The sequence below is a fragment of the Brachycentrus maculatus genome, unplaced genomic scaffold (genome assembly GCF_059751285.1).
Source record: "Brachycentrus maculatus isolate JH-2025_06_01 unplaced genomic scaffold, ASM5975128v1 h1tg000119l, whole genome shotgun sequence".
NCBI lineage: Eukaryota > Metazoa > Arthropoda > Insecta > Trichoptera > Brachycentridae > Brachycentrus > Brachycentrus maculatus.
The window spans coordinates 2,986,924-3,011,240 of record NW_028280872.1 but is presented as its reverse complement, the minus strand read 5'-3'; the positions used below and the strand labels follow the sequence as shown (position 1 = coordinate 3,011,240).

At 35.0% G+C, this 24,317-nt stretch overlaps 1 protein-coding gene across 4 annotated transcripts; it reads left to right on the top strand.

Annotated features, from left to right (window-relative positions):
- Positions 1-308: 308 nt before the first annotated feature.
- Septin1 (Septin 1) lies at positions 309-23,814 on the top strand. 4 transcript variants are annotated; one of them, XM_088259663.1, is made up of 10 exons: positions 309-479; positions 1,318-1,510; positions 7,646-7,776; positions 9,032-9,159; positions 10,944-11,061; positions 11,805-11,891; positions 14,381-14,541; positions 15,482-15,583; positions 17,360-17,533; positions 22,312-23,814. In XM_088259663.1, exons 1-9 carry the CDS (start codon positions 456-458, stop codon positions 17,487-17,489), a joined length of 1,074 nt encoding a protein of 357 aa, XP_088115789.1. In that variant the 5' UTR covers positions 309-455; the 3' UTR covers positions 17,490-17,533; positions 22,312-23,814. The 4 variants fall into 4 exon arrangements, with proteins under 4 accessions (XP_088115789.1, XP_088115788.1, XP_088115787.1 ...); XM_088259662.1 differs by having other exon boundaries at positions 21,995-23,814; XM_088259661.1 differs by lacking the exon at positions 22,312-23,814 and adding an exon at positions 18,145-21,244.
- Positions 23,815-24,317: the final 503 nt, after the last annotated feature.

The window sequence follows — 24,317 nt, the reverse complement described above, 5'->3', positions numbered from 1 at the left end:
ATGGGAAAGTTAAAGTCGGATGAAATACTTGTAAAATGATTCATGATTAATTTGATACAAAATTAATTGCTTGGAAAAGTTTTTTTAAATAATTTTGTGAAGTTTACTCTGCAATATGCGATTTGTTCCTATTATTCATAAATTTATATAAAGTACCTAGCTACCTCGGAAGTAGAACTATTCTCTGATTGGATGTAATCGCTATAACGATATGCCATTGGCTAAATAAAACCATTGTGACAACATGACAAATGAAAAAAACACATGTGAACGCAGCCGCACTAGAAATTCACCACCCATTCCATTCGCCGAGAGATTTTATTGGCTGAATCAGGCCGATTGAATTCGTTGCCCGGCTGTCAATAGTTGTGTTTGTCAATCGCGTATATTCAGCAAAAGTTGTGAAAAATAACTGGAAGACGTTCAAAATATTAACAAAAAACCGTTCTATCAAAATGTCGAGTGATTCTGTTAAAAACGTGAGTATAAACCATCATTTTCTGTACTTTCTTAGGAATGAATTAAGCATTTAGATCACGGCTTGTATACGTTCAGGAATTTATTCTACTTTTTACATATACAGTAAAGTGACCGATGACAAAAAAGGCGTTGTCAAAATAGAAGAAAGATCATTGTCCTTACTTCCGTATAAATCGTTTCGTTTTCTGATCAAAGATAATGGTTTCAAGCTTTTATAAAATTTTGTTTATGAGTCATGTTATCTCCGGAATATTTTGAACGGCAGTATTTTTACTTATAATATTATGGCTTGTATAATCTATTCTTCGTTTAGTATTATTTGACCGTGTATGCTCCACTTTCAATCATCTCTTAACACTTTATTTACCAAGGAATTTTCGAAAGACCTACCTTAAAAACCAAGCAAATTTGTACTAATAGCACAAAATACAAGCAATTAACAAATACATTAATAATTTCTGTATTGCTTTCAACGTGTAATTTTGACAAATATTTATTTTTTAAATTTTTAGTTTTTTAGTTCCTAATATCCTTTTCAAATAGTTTGAAATCGATATATTGATATGCATAATTGTGAGAATTATTTTCAGTACGTAGGGTAGAAAAACCGACTTATCGGCGTTTGGTCATTTAAGGTTAACAGCGAAAAGCCGACGAGTCGGCTTTTGGTAGTTGATGTGTTTAGATCTTTTTTCTTAATTTTGTGAATTACTAGCTGTGTTCAAATGTATACATTTTTTTACAGTGCACAAAAGTTATTTGAGCGCAGAAAAGTATGTGTTTTGTTTTGTACAATCTTGATGTTATTTATTTAATTCTTTCTTGATTTTTTCTCAGTTTGCCAATCTGGAGACTCCCGGTTATGTCGGTTTTGCAAACCTTCCCAACCAAGTCCACCGCAAGTCGGTGAAAAAGGGATTTGAGTTCACTTTGATGGTTGTCGGAGAAAGTGGGTTAGGAAAGTCCACTTTAGTAAATTCTCTGTTTCTAACAGACCTTTATCCGGAACGTGTTATCCCAGATGCTGTCGGTAAGTTCATATATTCCTTAATATTATACAATAATAATACGGTATTATCACTCGGGATGAATCTCTAATTTCACATACTCAACCTATAAAGGATTGTGTAAGACTCGTGAAGTGTTTATAACAGCCGATATAATAAATTTTTTTCATTCATCATTTTCTATTGCAAAATTCGCCTAAAACCTATTGTGTCGCACAAACAGCGTCTGTCCAACACACCGCTAGACTGTGTATAGGTGTGGCAGTGACTTCTCCGCTCCGTCGCTCTCGGGGTCGTAAATCCTGAAAGTTATGAGCTGTAGGTCCGTGTAATCGATTCGTAGTCCAGTGGGTGTAGCGATGGTCAAGTCCCAGAAGATTCTGAAATCGACGTAGTAGCGCAGGGTCGGTGAGGATCAAAGTAAAACGCAGAGCTCGGTGTGAGTGGAATGATTTATTCATAAAATGGCACATATATTTATATGTTCATAACCAGCGCGGTCCGTCGAAATCGACCGAGCGACAGAAATCTTCTCCCCTTACCCTAACCTGCGCCAGGCCGGCCGCTCGCAACGTAAATAACACGTGATAACGTAAATACGGTCATAAAAAACGCCGCGCGCGCTGCGCCTAGCGCATTCGGGAATCGGTTGTCATGGCGAGAGGTTGTCGTTACTCTCTCCCGATTTCCCCGCTCACAACGTAAATACGGTCTTACGCACCACGTATAAGACGCCGCGCGCGCCGCGCCTAGCGCATTCTATATTTGATTGCCGTTGCGAGAGGATGTTGGTGCGCTCGCCCGATTTTCCCGCTCACAACGTAAATAACGTCTTCCGCACCACGTATAAGACGCCGCGCGCGCCGCGCCTAGCGCATTCTATATTTGATTGCCGTTGCGAGAGGATGTCGGTGCGCTCGGTCGATTTCCCTATGACATGTTTACATATATTTGATTTAATGCATATATTTTATTTAATCCATAAATATGGTCCATTTTAGGGCTGTGTGCTCAGCTGGTCCGTTACACCTATTCTTTAAATTCCCGCCTATTCATTAAAATGTTGTTTTCGTAAGTTGGTAACGAATAACATCACAGAAATGAATCCACACTACTACTATTACAGCTCTATAAAGCAAATACATAAAGGGATATGCCCCATAACCCGATGACGTACAGTGGTGTCCGTTTTTTGTTTTATTAAAATATCTAACGTTTAAACCTTCATATCTCCTTTACTTCTCTACATATTTCAATAAGAATGTTTTTTATTTTCTTTATTTATTTATTGGAAAGCCAACAGAATATTTAACAAAAATAATATAATATAATAAAATTTAAAAAATAACGTTCCAATTAGAGGTTTTCACTTGAGTAATCTAAAAATAAAAATAAACTGTCATGTACATAAAAATATATCTAAATAATAAACATACATTACATGTTTTTATCAAATAATAGATATTTTCTTTATCAACTAGTCAAATAGACATCAACAATATTTGTCTTAAATGTATTAAAAGAAACATTATTGATGTCTATTTCATTAAGCATTACATTGCACATATAGCAGGCTCGATTTAAAAATTAATTTTGGGTAGGACTTGTTACCGATAGTCTTGTGATTTTTCATATGAATTTACTAGCCAATAATAACACATCATGAGAATGATCCATTCTACTTCTAATATAAATAAATGTGACCTTTAAAAATGAGAAGGTCTCCCACCCTTGGTTTAATATTCTTTCTATCGATGTCTTCTTTCCCGATATAAACTGAGGTGCTAGTAAATACAACTAATAAGTTCTTTCATTGCAACTTTCACTACATGGCACTGAACATCTTGATAGTCATATCACAATAAAATGTATCTAAAGTAGGTACCAGCTACATATGGAGCATCAGCAAACAATAATCCGATGTTTTGTTTCCCGATATCAACTGAGGTGCAAGTAAATACAACTCTTAATGAGTTCTTTCATTTCAACTTTCACTACATGGCACTGAACATCTTGATAGTCATATCACAATAAAATGTATCTAAAGTAGGTACCAGCTACATATGGAGCATCAGCAAACAATACTCGATTATAATTGCAATTAAAAAGTCACTTTCTGCTGCCATTGACCCAATAAACAGTCATCATTGTATGCATGAAGAATGTGCTGATTTTATGTTTTGTTTACATGCTAAACTATTTCGTAGCCAACTAAACTCAACTATGTAAATGATTTTTTTAAAAATTTATTCAGACATTGGGTTATTCACCCTACCGATGATATATTAATATATTACAGGTATCTTAACTGAGACTAAGCATCTTTGTCCAGTTGGAGAAAGCTATTTTCTCCGCAAATTCTCAACTGATGGAAGCACTGTCAGCCAAAATTCTACATCCGTCAAAAATTCAAAAGACACATACTATTATCATACGTACTTTTAAATCTATCTTGCATGTGAACAGAATCTAACAACACTGCATATTTATACTTTTTTCTTTATTTTTTAATATAATTACAAGTAAAAAAGTATTATTAATCGTATGTGATACTACTAATAATACTTTTTTACTAAAAAAAAGAAGCAGAGGAAGACCGAGAAAAACATGGCACGATCAGGTATGCCAAATACTTGAAAGTGGTCAGGTTAGGAGTCGTAACAATCGGCGGGTATGTATGAGGAGATGCATGAACGTGGAAGAGGCGAAGAATGTTTGCAAGGACAGAGTGGTGTGGCGCTCTATTCTCTCTGCCTACCCCTGCGGGGAAGCGGCGTGATGGTTAGTTAGTTAGTTTTAGTTAGTAAAAAAGTATTATATTATGAAAATATAAAAAAGGATCCCACAAAGGCATGGCCTGTGTATGGGTATACATTTTATTTCAGGTTATAAAAAAGGCTATTGGAAAGAATAAAATTGATATTAAAAAAATATAATAATTAAATGTCTAACAAAAGTAAACGTCTTTCACAAATTAAGCGATATGAATGTTCTATAATGGGCAGGACGGTAAACGTTATAATACAAGTATACAAAGTGATTGTACGGTGTTTGAAAATGATGCGGAATGCATCGAAACACTAGTCATAATAGATTTTTAAAAATTGTGGTATTTACCATCGGCGGAAGCTAAACTGGCAGTGCACAACGGAGTCCTGGTTCCAACTCTAATGTATGGAAGTGAAACATTGAGTTGGCAAAAGAAGGATGAAAGTAAACTGAATGCAGTCGAAATGCGATCTCTCAGAAGAATGTGCGACAAAACGATGTATGATAGATATGCGAATAGTGAAATAAGGATGGAATGCAAAGCTGAGATAAGCATTATCGATAAAATTAAGAAAGGTGTGTTGAGATGGTTTGGACATGTAGAACGAATGAGTGAGGAAAGAACGGTAAAACAAATTTATGAGGCGAATGTAATTGGAAAAAGGAGCAGAGGAAGACCGAGAAAGATATGACACATTCAGGTATGCCAAATACTTGAAAGTGGTCAGGTTAGGAGTCGTGACAATCGGCGGGTATGTATGAGGAGATGCATGAACGTGGAAGAGGCGAAGAATGTTTGCAAAGACAGAGTGGTGTGGCGTTCTATTCTCTCTGCCTACCCCTGCGGAGAAGCGGCATGATGGTTAGTTAGTTAGTGGTATTTACCGAGTGAAACTTGAATTAAAAATAGATAGATAGTACCACAAAGTGACTGCTGAATCAATTCATGAAAATACAATTTAATATTTTGAAAAGAGTTGCTTGTACCTTTTTGGTGCTCAATAATCGGTATAAAAGCTGATGTATTTATGGATTTGGCGTTTCATTTGTAGAACTCCATTTAATTGAAATATTACAATAAAACACTGATTTTTAGAGTCTACTAAATTATATTTTATTATAAAAAACACACAAAAACAAAATTTGTGATAATTATTTCGCCTTGTTACGGCATTTAGTTTGAAAATGCCATAACACGGCGAAACAATTGTCACAGATTGTTTTTTGTGTTTTTACCAATAAAATATATAATCAAAATGTAACTTTGTTTTAAAATCACTATTTTAAGTATTTCAAGTATTTTATTATAACTTAATTATAATGTCTACCGGTTTCAAAGTTAACCGCTTCTTTTTCGAAAAAACAATGTTATATTTTAATTACAAAATGGAAAATCACAAACTTATTGCTTCAAATATAAATTATAATAAATCCCTTGCCGCACCCTAGTGGTGCAAAGGGCACTGCTTCGTATAAACGCAGTGTTATCTCGATCGATTACACATGAAGGAAAGGTGATCAGCCCTCCACTTCAGGTACCAGTCCAGTGTAATATTGAATAAATATTAGAGTGAAAAATCACTTATATTTATTAAACCCCCTGGGAATCGAACCCGGGACCTCCAGAACGGTAGGCGAGCATGCTGACCATTACACTACGGAGGCGGACAAAAATATAAATTATAATAAAATATAATTTAGTAGACTCTAAAAATCAGTGTTTCATTTTTATATTTAATATATAAATTGAAACCGATGTCCTTTCTTGTGGTCTGTGGTTTACCACTTATATTGGACTTGTATTACAAATCTAATCTGCTCAAATCAGGAAGCAAACTCGTACTAAGTAAGTGTGCCTCGACTAATTAAAAAGAATAAAAAACATACTCTTTCAGTACTTGATTGTCTAACCAAAAATATTCACAAAAATTTTTTGGTGTGTCCAAATCCTTGTTCAAAATACGTTGTGAACAAAATTCTTCTTTACTTATTTATTTTTTTACAAAAATGTTAATAAAATTAGTATATAACCACTCACCGAGATTTTTACGTCTACCGGTTTCGAGACGTACCCGTCTCTTCGTCAGGACAATCACTAACACAGCATGCAAACAATACTACCCTTCACCACCATAGCACCATTTACACACTCAAAACTACACAAAATGTCTAACACATGCGATTTTTGGTCGACTTGAAGACCAACATGCACTATAGTTTTCAATACAGACATGCGTTACGAGCCGAGGTTAAACGTATATTATCCATACCCCTATCCATACCCCAATGGTGCATAGGGCACTGCATCATATGAACGCAGTGTTAGCAGGAAAATATTGGGAAACTTTAGTACTCCTTTTTAACATTTTCTCATTGAATTAGTTTCTTTTATGAATGGTATATAAGTCAGTGTTTCCCAATTGGTGGTACGTTAAATAAATATGGTAATCTCTTGACTGAGATTATTCTTCTACTTCTAACCCTTATCCGCACCCAATGGTGCATAGGTCACTGCATCATATGAACGCAGTGTTATCTTGATCGTTAACATATGAAGGAAAAGTGATCAGCCCTCCGCGTCAGGTCAGGGTAATATTGAATGAATATTAGAGTGAAAAAATCACTTAATATATTTATTTTTACCCCCGACCCCCACCTGGGAATTGAACCCGGGACATTACACCACGGAGGCGGACATGATTTTCAATTATTATGCATATTGTAAGCTGCATAATAATCTAAAATCATGTTTTCAGGCTCCTAGTATGTAAAATAATCCAATTGGTGAATGTTACACGTGTGTAAAGTGATCACTTAAACCAGCCCATGATGGTCGTCAGCCCCGTAAATGCCCAGACTTCCATATTCTTCTTCATCTTTGATGAGATGTCAAAAAATAATATGAAAATAACTGCTGTATTTGGAGATAATCCAGATTTTGTGAACAAGTATTTGGATACACTCAAAATGTTGTAATCCAGTTACGATCTTGCACAACATTTAAATAAATGGTCTCTGCTAAATAAAAACTTTCTGAATCTAACATAGATGGGTCTAGTGAACTCACATGTACATCATGAGATTAATGATATATGTAGGAGTTCCAAAAATTTGAGATGTGTGGTTATAAATCGTGGGTAGAATGGTAAATGTTAAACAGGTGTGAAGTGATCACCCACTTTGAGAAAGACTGATCTACAGTTTAACTTATAAACTGAGTTATGTTCAAATGCATAGATGGGAGCACCTGTAGCTTCCGAAACTAGTCTTAATACTCAAGTGGTAAAAAACGAGTGTTTTAATTATAATTTAATTCAATAAAATGTTACTTTGTTTTTCGTGATTGCAATTCTTGCAGTGTAACATGTATTGGTATCATTATTTTACAGAAAAGACCAATCAGACCGTGAAGCTAGACGCTTCTACCGTGGAAATTGAAGAACGTGGCGTTAAACTCAGATTGACCGTGGTGGACACTCCTGGGTACGGAGACGCCATCGACAACACCGACTGTTTCCAGGTATGTTAACCCTTTCTGGTCCTCAAAAAATATATAAATAATTCCAGCTAGTTAGACATTTACATATTCTGATGGGCAAAAATTCATTTGTCCTCTGCTCCACATACTATTGTGATAGATTTGAGTGAAAAAATGTGAGTTTGAGATGCATGAATGTAGAAGAGGCGAAGAATATTTGAAAAGACCGAATGGTGTGGCGTTCTATTCTCTCTGCCTACCCCTGCCAGAAGATTGTTGTTCTGCTACTTTCTCCTTCTCCATTAATAAGCTCTTCTCCATTAATAAGCTCTCCTCCATAAAACACGATGCAACTCCATTAGCTCTTCAATATCATTACTATCCACCTCGAGTCCCAGCGCGGAAGTCCCGGCTCACAAGTGAATGTCGTGAAAAAGGGACTTGCCCTTTCTCTGTAACTAGTTATGCGAAATGTCGCTCGTTTAGAAAGCAACTTTTTCCCTTTTTTTGGCCCATTATGCGAATTACTCATTATGAAAGGTGCTTTTTTTTTTTTTTTTTTTTTAATTTTTTTTTTTTTATGTATTAATTTTAAATCAAACACAGATTTTTTTGAGTCTACTTAGTTGTATTTTATTAACAAAAAACACATAAAAAATTATATTGTGACGATTGTTTCGCCTTGTTAGGGCATTATCAAACGAATGTTTACACGATTTACATTCGTTTGATAATGCCCTAACAAGGCGAAACAATTGTCACAATAGAATTTTTTATGTGTTTTTTGTTAATAAAATACAACTTAGTAGACTCAAAAAATCTGATTTAAAATTAATACATAAATTTAAATGGATTTCTACAAATTAAACGCCAAGTCAATAAATAAAAAATGAAAGGTGCTTGTTGTAAAAGGTTCCATTGAATTTATTTTTTAATTATATTTTCTTTTCTTTCTTTTCCTTTTAACCAGGCTGTAATGCAGCTAGTCAAATCGATATCACTTACTTCCCTGCCTAATATTATTTGCAACATATATTATTAGATTAAAACCAATATTTTTAGCTTTTCCACTTTATTTTTATTTGACCAGCGACCGGGTTTCGTCGTTACCGACATCATCAGACTGGTCTGATGATGTCGGTAACGTAAATATATTAAAAATGCAATTCCATCACGAAGTGTCAGTGGATAATATAAATCTATTACTTGCAACAGTAAATAACACGTGCCAGTACCATACGTTTATGCTAATAAACCAGTTGTTGAATCTAATAAAGTGCCCACTTTCATTTTCCAGTCTATAATTCAGTACATCGATGACCAGTTTGAGAGGTTCCTGAGAGATGAAAGTGGACTGAATCGTAGGAACATCGTTGATAACAGAATTCACTGCTGTTTCTATTTCATATCTCCGTTCGGACATGGGTAAGACTTCTTATTTCACATTTTTGATATTTGAACATAGTTGATGAAGAATATGAAGAAATCCTACATTTTTTAATATTTTTTTATTTCATAGATACATAGATACATTCATAGATACATATTTATTTCATAGATACATTTACTATATGTATTACGGCTCTTTAGGCGTGGCCTGTGTTGAGCCGAAATACTAACATGTTAATACGTTAATCTCTTCTTTTCTGCGGACAAAACGATCTGAGGAGTCAGTTTTTTTTACTTTCTGTAATTTTATTTCATAGTCAATGCTGTAAGCAACATGTTTTCTTGAATAAAAATATACATATTTACACCGGTTTACATGATTTACATAAAAATTATCCATGTTTTTTTTCGACATCGAACAAACTTTGTTTTAAGTAAAACGTTGTGGGTAAAACAAAAAAAGAATCTAAAGTGTGGTTTTAGTGTTTAAATGCAACCACAGATGGCATTGCTAGTGTCATTTTAGAAAAAAATGTCACCTTGCTTTAGTTATAAGTGCGGTCGCCTATGTGCCCATACCCCTTTGAGGGAGTTTGGTTTGGACTACCATGTACGTACATACTCTCAAACCTGTTAAAATTTGTTTTGTATAACATGTATATATAAAATACTTGTTATTTCTGAGAACATAATACAATAGTCCGCCTGCATAGTGTTGTGGTTACCACATTTGGTCCCGAGTTCAATTTCCAGAAGGGTAAAAGTAAATATAATTGTTTTTATCACTCTTATATTTTTTTAATTATGCCTAAAGCTTCATGATCACTTTGCCTTTATATAATTTACAAATTAATTATATCTTCTTCTGTGGTCTCAATCCTGTGGGATTGGTCCGAACAAATGACCTCTTATGCCACTCTGGTCTATCTTTGCGAAACCCTCTTCAGCTCCTCATACGTTGAACAGCCCATGTCCTTGTGTAAATCGCAAGATATTCGTGATGTGGGCATCCTCTGGCGTTTGTTCCCTCGATCGTTCCCTCTATTACCAGGTGCATGAAACCCTCCTGTCTCAACATGTGACCGATCCATTTGGCGCATCTCTTTGAGATAGTTGCGAGTAGGTTCCTTCTATCTTCGATTATTCGTAGTACCTCATCGTTGGATATGTGGTCTTTCCAGGATATCCCTAGCATTCTTCTATAGGTCCACATCTCGGAACGCATTCAGCCTATTCTTATCTTTACAATCTTCTTCTTCTTCTTTCCATGTTCGGTCCCTAGGTAGAGCATATGGCCAACATGGCTTCCTCCCAGGTCAGTCCGGCGTCTCGAAGTTCCGCTGAGTATAGTCGGTGAACGGTGGGATTGACATTCGTAGGATGAAGTCAAACATGATGATGAAGAGAAACTGGGCTAGTACACAGCCTTGCTTCACCCCAGTAGAGACCTCAAATGGTTCACTGCACACATCATCTATTCTAACGCAGCATTCGCTGTTAGTGTGATGTGCCCTGATAATGGCCACAATTTTGACAGGAACTCCATATGCTTCTATGATATTCCAAAGAGAAGACCTATGCGGGCTGTCGAAAGCTTTTTCGTAGTCTACAAAACAGCAGGCAAGGGCGCAGTTCCATTTGTTACTTTGCTATAACAGGCATCGTAAGTTATGTGTATGGTCAGCGCACGCCCTGCCTGGTAAAAAGCCCGCTTGGTTCTCTCTGAGGACTCCCATTATTGGTTTTTGGATTCTTGTCAGTATTATTTGTGCCAGTATTATGTCTATAATACATGAATTATATATCCATCCTGTTTTTAGCTTGAAGCCACTGGACATAGAATTCATGAAGCAACTTCACAACAAGGTCAACATTGTACCTGTCATCGCCAAGGCTGATGTACTCACCAAGAAGGAAATTCAGCGCCTCAAGGACAGGGTTAGTACCGCACGCGCTTTCTCAGTATTTGCGCATGTACAATGCAATTATTGTCCTCACACGATCAAATACACCCAGTATCTTTGATTCAGTTTTAATATCCAGCATTTTTTGTATCAAAAAAGGTAGAACTATTGCCGAACTATCTTCCATATGTCCGCGCAAGTGTAAATGAGTTACCGTGCATATTTTAGTTTGCACATAATTCCATAGTATCATGATATGAGAATCTTTCCATTCCTCAGAACAGTGTCAATAGCGAGACAAACTACTTGAAGTGCAGTTAAATTAATTATTCTCAGTGCATTGCCGGCACATGCGTAAAATAATCTGTGATGCGAATTTAATAAAAGTAGTGTACAATGTTAGCGATACTAATCAGGACAGTATGCACACCCACACATATCAAAGTGATAAGTTATCACGGGTATCTTGGGCAATTCAAAAGTAAATGGTTATTTAAAAATGAGTAGAAATGAAAGTATTGTGATAATTATCGATTTAGCTGTAAGGGGACATAATGAAGAAGAAGATTGAATGTGTTTGGTAGATTTTTTTTAATAAACATTAATTATAGTAAAATTTTGAAGCAGACCTGTTTTACAAACTATCATTTTTTAAGTGAAATGTACTGCTGATAATTTCTGTCACTGGCCGCCTCTGGTAGTACTACACACTTGACCTACGGGTGTCTGCTATGTCAAAAAATGCAAGCGCTCTTATGAACTTTTTTTGTTTTATAGGTCATGAGTGAAATCGAGGCCAATGGTATTAAAATCTACCCTCTTCCCGACTGCGATAGTGACGAAGATGAGGAGTACAAGGAACAGGTAAATTCGCCAAACATTTTTTCACTCCGGAGTTAAATCCTAACGAGGATCATTGGAGTTAAATTGTGAGTCAACACTGGAGTTTTACATGGTTTTCTCCCAGTGATGAGCAAATGCTGAGAGGTTCCTAATAGACCCTCACTAGATTATCCCTCCTGTTCTCAACACAGATTCAAATAAAACATATTTTTAAGTTAGAAGAAACAAAAATCTATTTTATGATCTATAAATCATGTACATAATAATAATAATAATAATAAAACCCTTATACGCACCCCAAAGGTGCATAGGGCACTGCTTCATATAAACGCAGTGTTATCTTGATTGTTTACACATGAAGGAAAAGTGATCGGCCCTCCACTTCAGGTACCAGTCCAGGTTAATATTGAATAAATATTACAGTGAAAAAATCACTTATATTTATTTGACCCCCCCTGGGAATCGAACCCGGGACCTCCAGAACGGTAGCCGAGCGTGCTGACCATTACACTACGGAGGCGGACAAAATAAGCAAGTACATAATAAGCAAGGTAAATAATAAATGCAATTCCTATCAACAACAAAAAAATTCCAACGAGGCAAATTTTTCTAGACGTTACCAAGCTTGAACAATGTTTTGAAGTGGTTTTTATTAATATGTACTCTCTTCATTTTAACATTTTCTCTATGGTCGTACAAGGCACATACACAGTTGGGATGTCCACATGTTCTGCCTTAAATACGGGGTTGAGATGTACACTGCCATACAAGGTTTAGATGCATACATACCTTGATTGTTTAGTGCAAAAAAAAACTTATATGCATGCAAAAATTGCTTAACCTTTTAACCGCGTCAACTTTGTTCCTGAGAGACGCAAGTACCCGGCGGTATTTCGCCGTTTTTTAAATGATTACTTTTATCATGTATTTAGTTAAGAAACGATTTATTTCCCTAAACAAAAACGTTCAATGGGATTCATTGTGCCTTTTTGGTACTCTATAATACACACGTGTCACATTATTCTTGAAATATATCGTAATATAAACAAATAAGATCGTAACATAAATAAATCAAAGCACGCATCGCGTGTCACTCTTACCCACTGGCGATGAGTAGCGTCGAGAGTGAGACAGATATAGGGCATGATTATGGCGCGGACTAATTACCGACCGCAAGAAAAATCAGGGATCTGTTCTTTTATTTATCCTTGTGATGTTACAAATTATTAGTCATAAGGCCAAGGATTGACGTATTATTTTATCCAAAGTTCCACACCATGAAAAAATCCCTCCAAGTTGAACTGAGGTTGGAAACTTGGAGCAAAGTAAAAACACATACGGTTATGTCAGCCGCGTATGGGGCATGTTTTATTAAAACACATACGGTTATGCGAGCCGCGTGGATCCGGTTAAGAGCATTGCAAAAATGGTCCTTTTTATTAGATGTGTACTAAATATGCAATATTTTTCTCAAATATACACCGATTTTAGTATTTCTTTTTGCTAGTACTGGACATTATATCAAACTACTCGAATACATTAAATTTGAAGAAAAAAACATAATTTTTTTTCACAAGAATGTGTCAAGATTATGTAAAATTGGCTTATCCTCATAGTTTTCACTATCAAAGTTTTTTTCTTTGATTGGTAAACATTCTAATTTCATCATGACTACTACTCTTTGAGTATAACAAAAATCTTTGTGCAATTTTAGACCATCGCTTTCCACTATTGGAAGGATCCAACTTTATATGGGTGAAAACAAAGAATGTATTTCTATTTATCTTGCAAATAAATCGCTCACTCCTTTCAAGAACGTCATAAACCAAAAAACTTGATTTTTCAAGAGAACGTTTTTAAAGTTTAAACATATAATACAATGTATTAAAAACAAATATCAAGCCACTTATTGAACTTTTTACAGTGCAACAGATCTTTTTAGGTAAAACCTGAAGATTTTTTCTCCATTTGAGAAATATTTAACTACTCTTTGAGTATAACAAAAATCTTTGTGCAATTTTAGACCATCGCTTTCCACTATTGGAAGGATCCAACTTTATATGGGTGAAAACAAAGAATGTATTTCTATTTATCTTGCAAATAAATCGCTCACTCCTTTCAAGAACGTCATAAACCAAAAAACTTGATTTTTCAAGAGAACGTTTTTAAAGTTTAAACATATAATACAATGTATTAAAAACAAATATCAAGCCACTTATTGAACTTTTTACAGTGCAACAGATCTTTTTAGGTAAAACCTGAAGATTTTTTCTCCATTTGAGAAATATTTAGTATATTTAAAAAAATAATTAACACTTTCTGCCCTGTAGCGGGTAAATAATAAGTTTAAAATATGCCTCTTTTGCTGGGAAACAGTATATTTTCTGGGCATTCCGAAAACATGCACAACTGAAAATTCACAATTTTCGATTTATGACGTTCTTGAAAGGAGTTAGCGAAATGTCTGCTAGGTGATTGGGTAGGTACTAAAGACGCGAGCTTTCCCCCAGGTCCGGCAGCTGAAGGAGGCGGTCCCGTTTGCCGTGTGCGGAGCCACGGCCATGCTGGAGGTGAAGGGTCGGCGCGTGCGCGGCCGTCTGTACCCTTGGGGCGTCGTGGAGGTTGAGAACCCCGAGCACTGCGACTTCATCAAGCTGAGGACCATGCTCATGTTAGTGTCTGGCACAATTGCCCGTACCACATACAAGCAAAAAAACAGGCCTTTGCGGAATCGCCCCTACCACATACAAGCAAAAAACAGGCCTTTGCGGATTTGCCCATACGACATACAAGCTAAAAACGGGCGTTTGGGGATTTGCCCGTAACACTTCTTCTTCTTTTATATGAGCCTGCTGTCCTCCACTGCTGTATATAGGCCTCTTCTCCTTCTTTCCATTTACTCCGGTCGGTTGCTGCTTGCAGCCAGTTTCTATCCCTCACAGCGACTATGTCGTCGGACCATCTCTATTTTGGGGTTTTCCGACACCTCTTTTGTTTTCCCAAGGTCTCCATTGTAAAAATTTTGGGGTTTATCTTGTGGGATCCTGTCTTGCAATATGCCCGTACCATATACAGCCAAAAAATGGGCCTTTGGGGATTTGACCTACTACATACAGATTTTCCTGTATTATTTAATGAGGTAGTTGAATGTATTATCAGGGTGTTTCTATGTGTATAGGTTATAGAGGACTCTGTCATATCGCTTTCCAAAAATATGAACAAATAATTTCTTATGGCACATAAATCTGTTATAAATAAAATATTCGTAGAAATAAAATATCTGTAAACTTAGTAGACTCAAAAAATCTGTGTTTGATTTAAAATTAATTCATAAATTAAAATGGAGTTCTACAAATTAAACGCCGAATCAATAAATAAAATATTTGTATTGAAAACGAAATACTAGACAGAAAACCTTTGTGTTTCTAAGATTAGTTTTAAAAGTAGTTAAAAATTCTACATTCAATAAAAATTTAAAAGTATTGTGCCATTGCAATAATGCATTATGTCACTATCAGAAATAAATAAATCCAGCCCCTTTTCCAAATACAAACTTCATTAAATCTCATTAGTCAAAGGGTTAATAAATAATACTTGTTGGCTTTTTACAGTACACACATGCAAGACTTGCAGGAAGTGACTCAGGAAGTCCACTACGAAAACTATCGCTCCGAGAGGTTGGCCAAGGGCACCCCCATGCCAAAGAGAAATGCGTAAGTGCATCTTTTATATCGATTCAGGAAATCTATTTACAATTAGTTCTTCCTACCCTTATCCGCGACCGAGGCTGCACAGGGCACTGCATCGCTTCGACATAGTGCTATCTTGATTGTTTAACGGTGTGAGAGCAAGGTAATCAGTCCTGTGCTTCACGTGCTAATCCAAGGCGACTTGGCGGCTATGTAAAAGAAATATTTTGGTAAAAAATCACTTTTGTCCGCCTCCGTAGTGTAATGGTCAGCACGCTCGGCTACCGTTCTGGAGGTCCCGGGTTCGATTCCCAGGGGGGGGGGTCAAATAAATATAAGTGCTTTTTTCACTCTAATATTTATTTAATATTACCCTGGACTGGTATCTGAAGCGGAGGGCTGATCACCTTTCCTTCATATGTAAACAATCAAGATAACACTGCGTTTATATGAAGCAGTGCCCTATGCACCGTTGGGGTGCGGATAAGGGTTTTTATTATATTATTAAAAAATCACTAATATTTATTTTGAACCCTTGGGTGGTAAGCCAGGGACCTCTGGCATACCACCCAAGGGTTCAAAATATATATTTGAAACCAATCGCACTAACCGCTACATTACGATGGCAGACTAATTCACTAAATAGCTGAAACTCGCGTACCTCTTATTGCAGAAATGATAAATAAAAGGTGTTCTCAGTTTTTTTTTTACATTTATTATCATCAAAATACGTATTACTGATTTAATTATTTTAGTCAAGAGATTGCCGTGAGTATAATCACAAGTAACCGCAAACTCAATTCCCATCTGTACAAAGTTTTTTGGGGCCTCTCGCGCTCTACCAACAGTAAGCAAATAGAACGCTTATAACCGTCTCCCGCTCTACCAACAGTATATAAATGATGCTTTAAACACTGCCAATGTCGGCCACCGATAGCCAGCACATGGCATTTTAATGGCGTCCTTTCGGCCACCGGAGGTTGACACTTTGTACCTTGTATGTATTTATTTATTTATCGAACGGCTAATGCCTTTACCATAATACGTACACATATACACTAATGAATACACTAATAGAGAAAAAATTCGGTAAAATCTACTAACTTTCTAGTTCGTTGATATTTACGTCAATCTACTAGAATGATCACATTTATTTATTGAACGGCTAAAGCCTTTAACATAATACACACATACAGTATCTCCATTATATAAAAATACACTAATGAATACACTAATAGAGAAACAAAAAGTCTTAAACATAAAATAATAATAAAATAACAAATCGTAAGCACTGGTAAATACACGCCTCCTTAACACACTATCAGCGAGCAGCGAGAGAGAGTGAAACACAACGTTTAAATTTATCCATTATAACATGCAGAAGAAATGCTGAGAAAGTACAGACTTCAAGGTAGATAACAATATATTAAATAAATCTATACTTTCAAAAGCATTGGCTAACATGTGAAGCTGCGGAATCGGAGAGAACGTGGCATAGTTTGCATTATTTAAAAATACTGCGAATATAGATTTTTGCTTAGTACCTCTTCGATGCCCGCTAAGCTTTATTTGATTTAGGAGATCAGGGCCGTCCAAAAAATTTTTAAGAATTTTATACAACAGGACCAAATCAAACCCTTATATCACTAAGATTTATTAATTATTCTCATATAAAGTCAATATAAGGTACAAAATGTCAGCCTCTGTTAGCCAACGAGACGCAATCGAAATGGCTTGAGTCGGCCACCGGTGGCTGACACTGGCAGTCAACAATGTGTTGAGTTACCCAATATTTTGCAGGTCCATCGACAGCGTAGACAGCGACAAGGCGCTCCAAGAGAAGGAGGCCGAACTCCGACGCATGCAAGAGATGCTGGACCAGATGCAGAGGCAGATCACCATGCAGAAGCAGCAAGGCGGCCAGGCGTGACTCTTCGGCTGCTGATTGCTCCTTACATTGGAACCATGAACGCTGTAAGGACTTACATCAATAAACATATCGTAGTCATACAGGAAAAAGTGACCAAGTGCATTGTTTTACAAAAACGCGATCATTGACTATTTGATATCTTACTAGCTTAATATTGCCCTGAAAAAATCCCAAAGGATTTTAAACTTGGAAGTATAATATATTGACTTGTTAAAAATGCATTGGTGTTTATTTTGTTGCCAAGCAAAAGTGACTTAAATGGCCCTCCTAAACATTTTACGTTTTGGTAGTTAGTCACTTTCTCCTGTACGACTATGATATATCCGTGGCAGACAGAATCTTGTTATTGTTATTCTCAAATATTAACAAAACATACACTCACCTATTACTGACAGAAAGCTTGATTTGAGTGTCTCAACTTTTAGAAGTTAAATTGATATGGCTTTTTCATTCATAATTTTATATGACTTAGAACAGATATGCATTTTGTTGTCAGTTTAAAAGAGAAATGCATACGCTATCTGAACAAAGTCCGATATACTTCCGTTGGGCTTAATTTGAAACTTTTTGTCAGTAATGGAATAATGTGTTGTATGTCACATATATGCTAGGGTAAATAATATTCTAATCGGCCCTACTGATGATTTGTTTTCAGATCAGTTTCATGGTATCATAAAAAATCTGACTTGCATTAAAAGAACTCTGCAAAGCATCCTACTCTCAACTCTGTAAAATATATAATGGATTTTATGAAGGATGGAGGTAAATTTTCAAAATTGAGTCAACAATGTTTATACACATCATAAAATTAACAGGTTCCCACCAGTCTCTGGTTGTATAGAATAGTATTAACATTTACTAGATTTCGCAATATACAGTGAAACCTCTATCTATCGTTCCTCGAATAATCGTTTTCCCGGATGTGTCGTGTGTTTCTTCTACCCCAAATTCATTTCATACAGAAATCTTCCTTCTTCTAACCCTTATCCACACCTAATGGTGCATAGGGCACTGCATCGTATTGATGCAATGTTATTTTGATCGTTTATTATATGAAGGCAAGGTAATCACTCTTGCGCTTCAGGGACTAGTCCAAAGTAATATTAAACAAATATTAGAGTGTAAAATCACTAATATTTATTCTCACCCCCCCTGGGATCGAACCTGGGACCTCCGGCACAGAAGCTGAACACGCTGACCATTACAGCTTCCGTTCATACAGAAATAGATCGCATCAATCGTTTCTATCCACCATTTTACCACATTCGTCGTTTGAATTACAACGCATATTTGATATATTTTTTACTGTTTTTTACATTCTTCTCATTTATGTTACATTCAACGACAATATTCCAACGTGCGGGATAGAAACTATCGAAAGTTTGTGTGACGTAAGGTTGACGGATACAGAAGAAGAGGTCGATATTGATGAAGAGGAGCCGCTACCTGTACCTTCATTTTCAGAAGTATGCACACTCTCTCAAAGATTGAAAACTTTGTGCTACGCACATTTAATAACTGATGTTGAAAAAAATATTATTTGGAAAGCCGAAAATACACTGTTGAAATAAAACAGTAAAAGACAAATGTCGATTAGAGATTATTTATAATGCAATAAACTGAAATATTTTTTTGGTTCTGGTCAGCTTTCAATTTTTTTGTTAATAAATACATTTATTTTCATCTACTTGAATTCTTATAATTTTAACCTACCAATGGTTATGCAGATTGGAAGGACGGTATCTTTACTCAATTGTATTGACTTCTTCTCTTTGTGTATTGACTTCTTAATCCTGCATTCATCGTTTTCCCGCATTCATAGTTTATTTCAATAGGTCCCTTTAAAAACGATAGATAGAGGTTTCCCTGTATATATATTATATGTATTCTTAAAAAAATGTGAAAAAATCACATCGAAGAAAGACTTAATTTTGCAATATTGAAAGAAACTTTATTCTATTTACTTTTTTTAATGCCGTTAAAAAGTATAATTTTTCATTTCTTTTAAAAATTTTTTTTTATGATGAACTACGTTATTCTTATTGACTTTCAGTAGATAAAAAAATATTATGCAAAAATTATTAACAAGTGTTCATTATGAGCCTTTTTACGATACATTTTTTACGATATATTCCTGAAATATAATAGATTTATGTTTAGATTTTAAAAAGTAATTAGGGCCATTCATATTCATATATCATATGATTCTAGCGTTTTACTATTAATAAATTAGCATAGGCATATTGCCGTGCTTAGAATAAAGGGGGTAACCGACATTTTCACGTTTTACCATACCAGTTGAGAGATGATAATCTTACCGATAATTTATTTTAATACGGTGGAACCTCTCATAACGAGTAATTCGCATAGCAAGCAAAAAAAATGTGAAAAAGTCTCTCCCTAAACGAGTGACATTTCGCACAACGAATTACAAAGGGCAAGTCCCTTTTTCACAACATTCACTTGTGAGACGGGACTTCTGTGCCAATCAAAACAAGAAAATTGTTGGCGGGCAGTTTTTTCATCAACCCTGACCCTTCTTAGTACTACATATATACTTATAAGGGTCATATACTTATCACAAGTAACCGCAAACCCAACTCCCATCTGTACAATGTTTTTGGCGTCTCGCGCAGTACCAAAAGTAAGCAAATACAACTCTTATAAGTGTCTCCGTTCTCTACCAACTCAAGCATTTCCCTCTTAAAGACGCTTTTAAGCATTTCCCGCGAACAATGTGTCAACGAGTAAGATTCTGGAACAAATTATGCTCATTATGAGAGGTTCCACTCTACTTTAAATGACTTACATGCAATATGAAGTAATCACGTAATGAAAGTTAAATGTTGGACGACTCATTTCTCCCGCTTACTGTAAATTATCAGTTATCCCTCCCTGTTCCGGCATATCAGATGTATCTGGATACGCCGGTTCTCTGGATTTTTTTATCAATAGTTCAATAGTCCAAAAAAAATCCCAAATTTAATATAAAATGAAGAGAAAACATAATAATGGGATAAAGTAAGAATGGTTTAAGATAATTCCTACGCTATTCAAAGTATTGAGTGCAGGACTGACCACACTGCCTTTATGTAATCCCGATCGAGTTAACACGGTGTCAACTGGATACGGTGCCCTATGCACCATCTAGCTGCAGGGGGAGAATTATTCAATGTATTTAGTCATTTTCGATTTCCAAATTCATTTGAAAGATACAGATGAATGATTTTTTTTTAAATCTAAATTTATGTTAAATTCTTATTCTATTTATATTATGTATGGCGTTTTATTGAATTGTATAAAATGTTTTTGTAGCAATAAAAAGAAGTATTTTATGTATCCGCCTCCGTAGTGTATTGGTCATCACGCTCGGCTACCGTACTGGAGTTTTCCGGGTTCGATTTGGGGAGGTCAAATAAATATAAGTGATTTTTCCACTCTAATATTTATTCAATCTTACCCTGGACTCGTGCCTAAAGCGGGGGGCTGATCACCTTTCTTTCATGTGTTAACAATCAAGATAACACTGCGTAATCATATGATGCAGTGCCCTATGTACCATCGGGTGCGGATAACGGTTTTAAGAAGGTTTTGAAGATATATATACTTAATTGAAAACATATATCAGAAAGCATGGTCAAAGACTATACACAAGGAGTAAAAAAAAAAAGGGATTTTAAAAATATGCACGTATGTGAAGGTTTCAACAATAATTTATTACCTTCCTCTAAATATTTATGTGCAATCAAACTTATTTTTCAATATTAAAAAAGGCTTTATATTTCCCAGTTTACAAAATATATGTACAACATCCTGTGTTTGTGTTTACCAACATAAAAATAATAATCATTATTGTTTAACTGGAAGTAATGGTACTTAAGTGGTATTTAAGCATTCCACTAAATCAGACCAATACAGTAAACCCCCCACTATAACATTGAAAGCGATCGAAGAGAACATTATAAGAGGTTCAAAAGTACATTTTAACCAGCGGAAATTACTGAAATGAGTCATTATTAAATTAAAGTATAATCTAAAAATATTTACCCCTTATAACGTTCCCTCTGATAACGCAGTACCTATCTCTACGCTATAGGGGAGTTTACTGTAATGACTTTTCATGTACATGAGCATTCCGATACTATGAAATCCCCCCTCAACAACTAAGACAGTCCAATGAGTTGGAATGCTTTCTATGATTTCTTGACAATTCGCTCACTCCTTTCAAGAACGTCATAAATCAAAATACTTGATTTTTCAGGAGAACGTTTTTAAAGTTTAAAAATATAATACAAATTATTAAAAATAAATATCAAGCCACTCATTGAACTTTTTACTGTGCAACAGATCTTTTTAGGTAAAACCTGAAGGTTTTTTCTCCATTTGAAAAATATTAAGTATATTTAAAAAAATAATTAAACAATACCTTTTCTTCAAAATTTAAAAATAACACTTTCTGTCCTGTAGCGGGTAAATATTAAGTTAAAAATATGCCTCTTTTGCAGGGATATAGTACATTTTTTGGGCATTCAGAAAACATGCTTAACTGAAAATGGACGATTTTTGATTTATGACGTTCTTGAAAGGAGTGAGCGAATTCTCATTGGAATGGCTTAGTGCAGTGCTCCGCAAACATTTTCTGTTCAAGATACACCTCCCAAATTGAGAAATTTCAGAGGTACACCGAAGAAAAAAACTAAGTTGATCTAACATATTGATTTATTTTTATAATTAGTTCAATGCGAAAACATATATAACATATAATGTTTAATCTGAAATGTGAGCCTCCTTAACTTCAATTGTGTTATTTTCACAAAACTAGACTTTTTTCCGCGGCGCACCAACTAATCACAACAGTACACCAGTGTGCCGCGGCACACATGCGGAACAATGGGTTAGTGGACTGGCATCAGGTTCAATAATATTAATTTAATTCAGTATACAGTATTCTTTTTGTGTTTAAATTTAGTATTTTGTCAAAAATAACGTCATTATGAATAAAATTAAAAAATTGTGAATTTTGTCATTTTCTAAAATATTTTCATTGTAAGTTAGCAATCTTTAACGAGACATGACATAATGTTACGGTATTTAAAATTTATTGAACGCCATATTTTTTTATTATTATTTTAAGCAAAAGAAACCAAAAATTATTTCCGATCTGATTTAAAATTAGTTAAGCTTTTTTATATTTATTTGTAGTTAATTTTATTTAAGTTTTTTTTATATTCATATGATTTTTATGCATTTTTAGAAATAGATACTAAATTCAGTCTATAAATACAATATAACATTCTAGAAATTTTCTTCCATTCCGGTGCATTTATATTTCAAAATAATTTTTATATACTTAAATATATTTTTATAGTAACAGTTGACTTTCTAGACAGTGTTGGAAATTAAAACTCAATCCATCTCGCTTGTTTTATTTTTATATTGTTATTAATTTGGCACAAATTGCTCAACCTTAATATCGTTAAAAATAAATATTATTTTTTGACATCTCATCAAAGATGAAGAAGAATATGGAAGTCTGGGCATTTACGGGGCTGACGACCGTCATCGGCTGGTTTAAGTGATCACTTTACACACGTGTAACATTCACCAATTCTACCCACTATTGACAACCACACTACTCAAATTCTTGGAAGTTCTAAATATATATGAACCAATTTAAAAAACCTTGTTCTTGAATCACTAGAACTTCACTAGAGACATCTATTGGTGAGATGTAAAGAAGCTTTTTATTAAGCAGAAACTCTTATATTAGTATGTGAGGTCCGAATCCTATAGATGTCTCTAGTGAAGTTCTAGTGATTCAAGAACAAGGTTTTTTAAATTGGTTCATATATATTTAGAACTTCCAAGAATTTGAGTAGTGTGGTTGTCAATAATGGGTAGAATTGGTGAATGTTACGCGCGTGTAAAGTGATCACTTAAACCAGCCGATGACGGTCGTCAGCCCTGTAAATGCCCAGACTTCCATATTCTTCTTCATCTTTGATGAGATGTCAAAAAATTATATGAAAATAACTCCTGTAATTGGAGATAATCCAGATTTTGTGAACAAGTATTTGGACACACTCAAAATGTTGTAAAAAATAAATATGATGGGTATTGTATTTCCAACTAATTTCTTAATTAATTAAGGGTATTACTATGTATTAAATAGACACAACATTCTTTAGAAGCTAAAATAGTTAGAATTTTGCAATAATCTTGACGACTAAGCATATATGCAATATGTTTTATGAAAAGAATTGTTTTATACATGTAATATAATGTCATTATTTACAATAAAGGTATTTTATTTTATAATATAATGTGTTTTATTTTGTATAAGAAAGTGTAAGTAGTGTAGTGGTTTGTGTGTTTGGCTAATTCTCAGTTTGATGAAACATTTGTCATTGAGGTTAGATTAATGTTTTTTTAAACATTTTTTATGATATTCCATTATATTTATTTGTACTAGAAAAGTCTGGTAGAGCAGTAAAATACCTTGAATCCTCTTAGATGTTTATTCTGGAAGAATTGGAAACAGTATTTAGTTGACTACGTGAAAAATCGCCTCCGTAGTGTAATGGTCAGCACGCTCGGCTACCGTTTTGGAGGTCCCGGGTTCGATTCCCAGGGGGGGTCAAATAAATATAAGTGATTTTTTCACTGTAATATTTATTCAATACCCTGGACTGGTACCTGAAGCGGAGGGCTGATCACCTTTCCTTCGTGTGTTAACGATCAAGATAACACTGTTTATATAACGCAGTGCCCTATGCACCATTGGGGTGCGGATAAGGGTTTAAATTGAAAGTGAAAAATAATAATAAT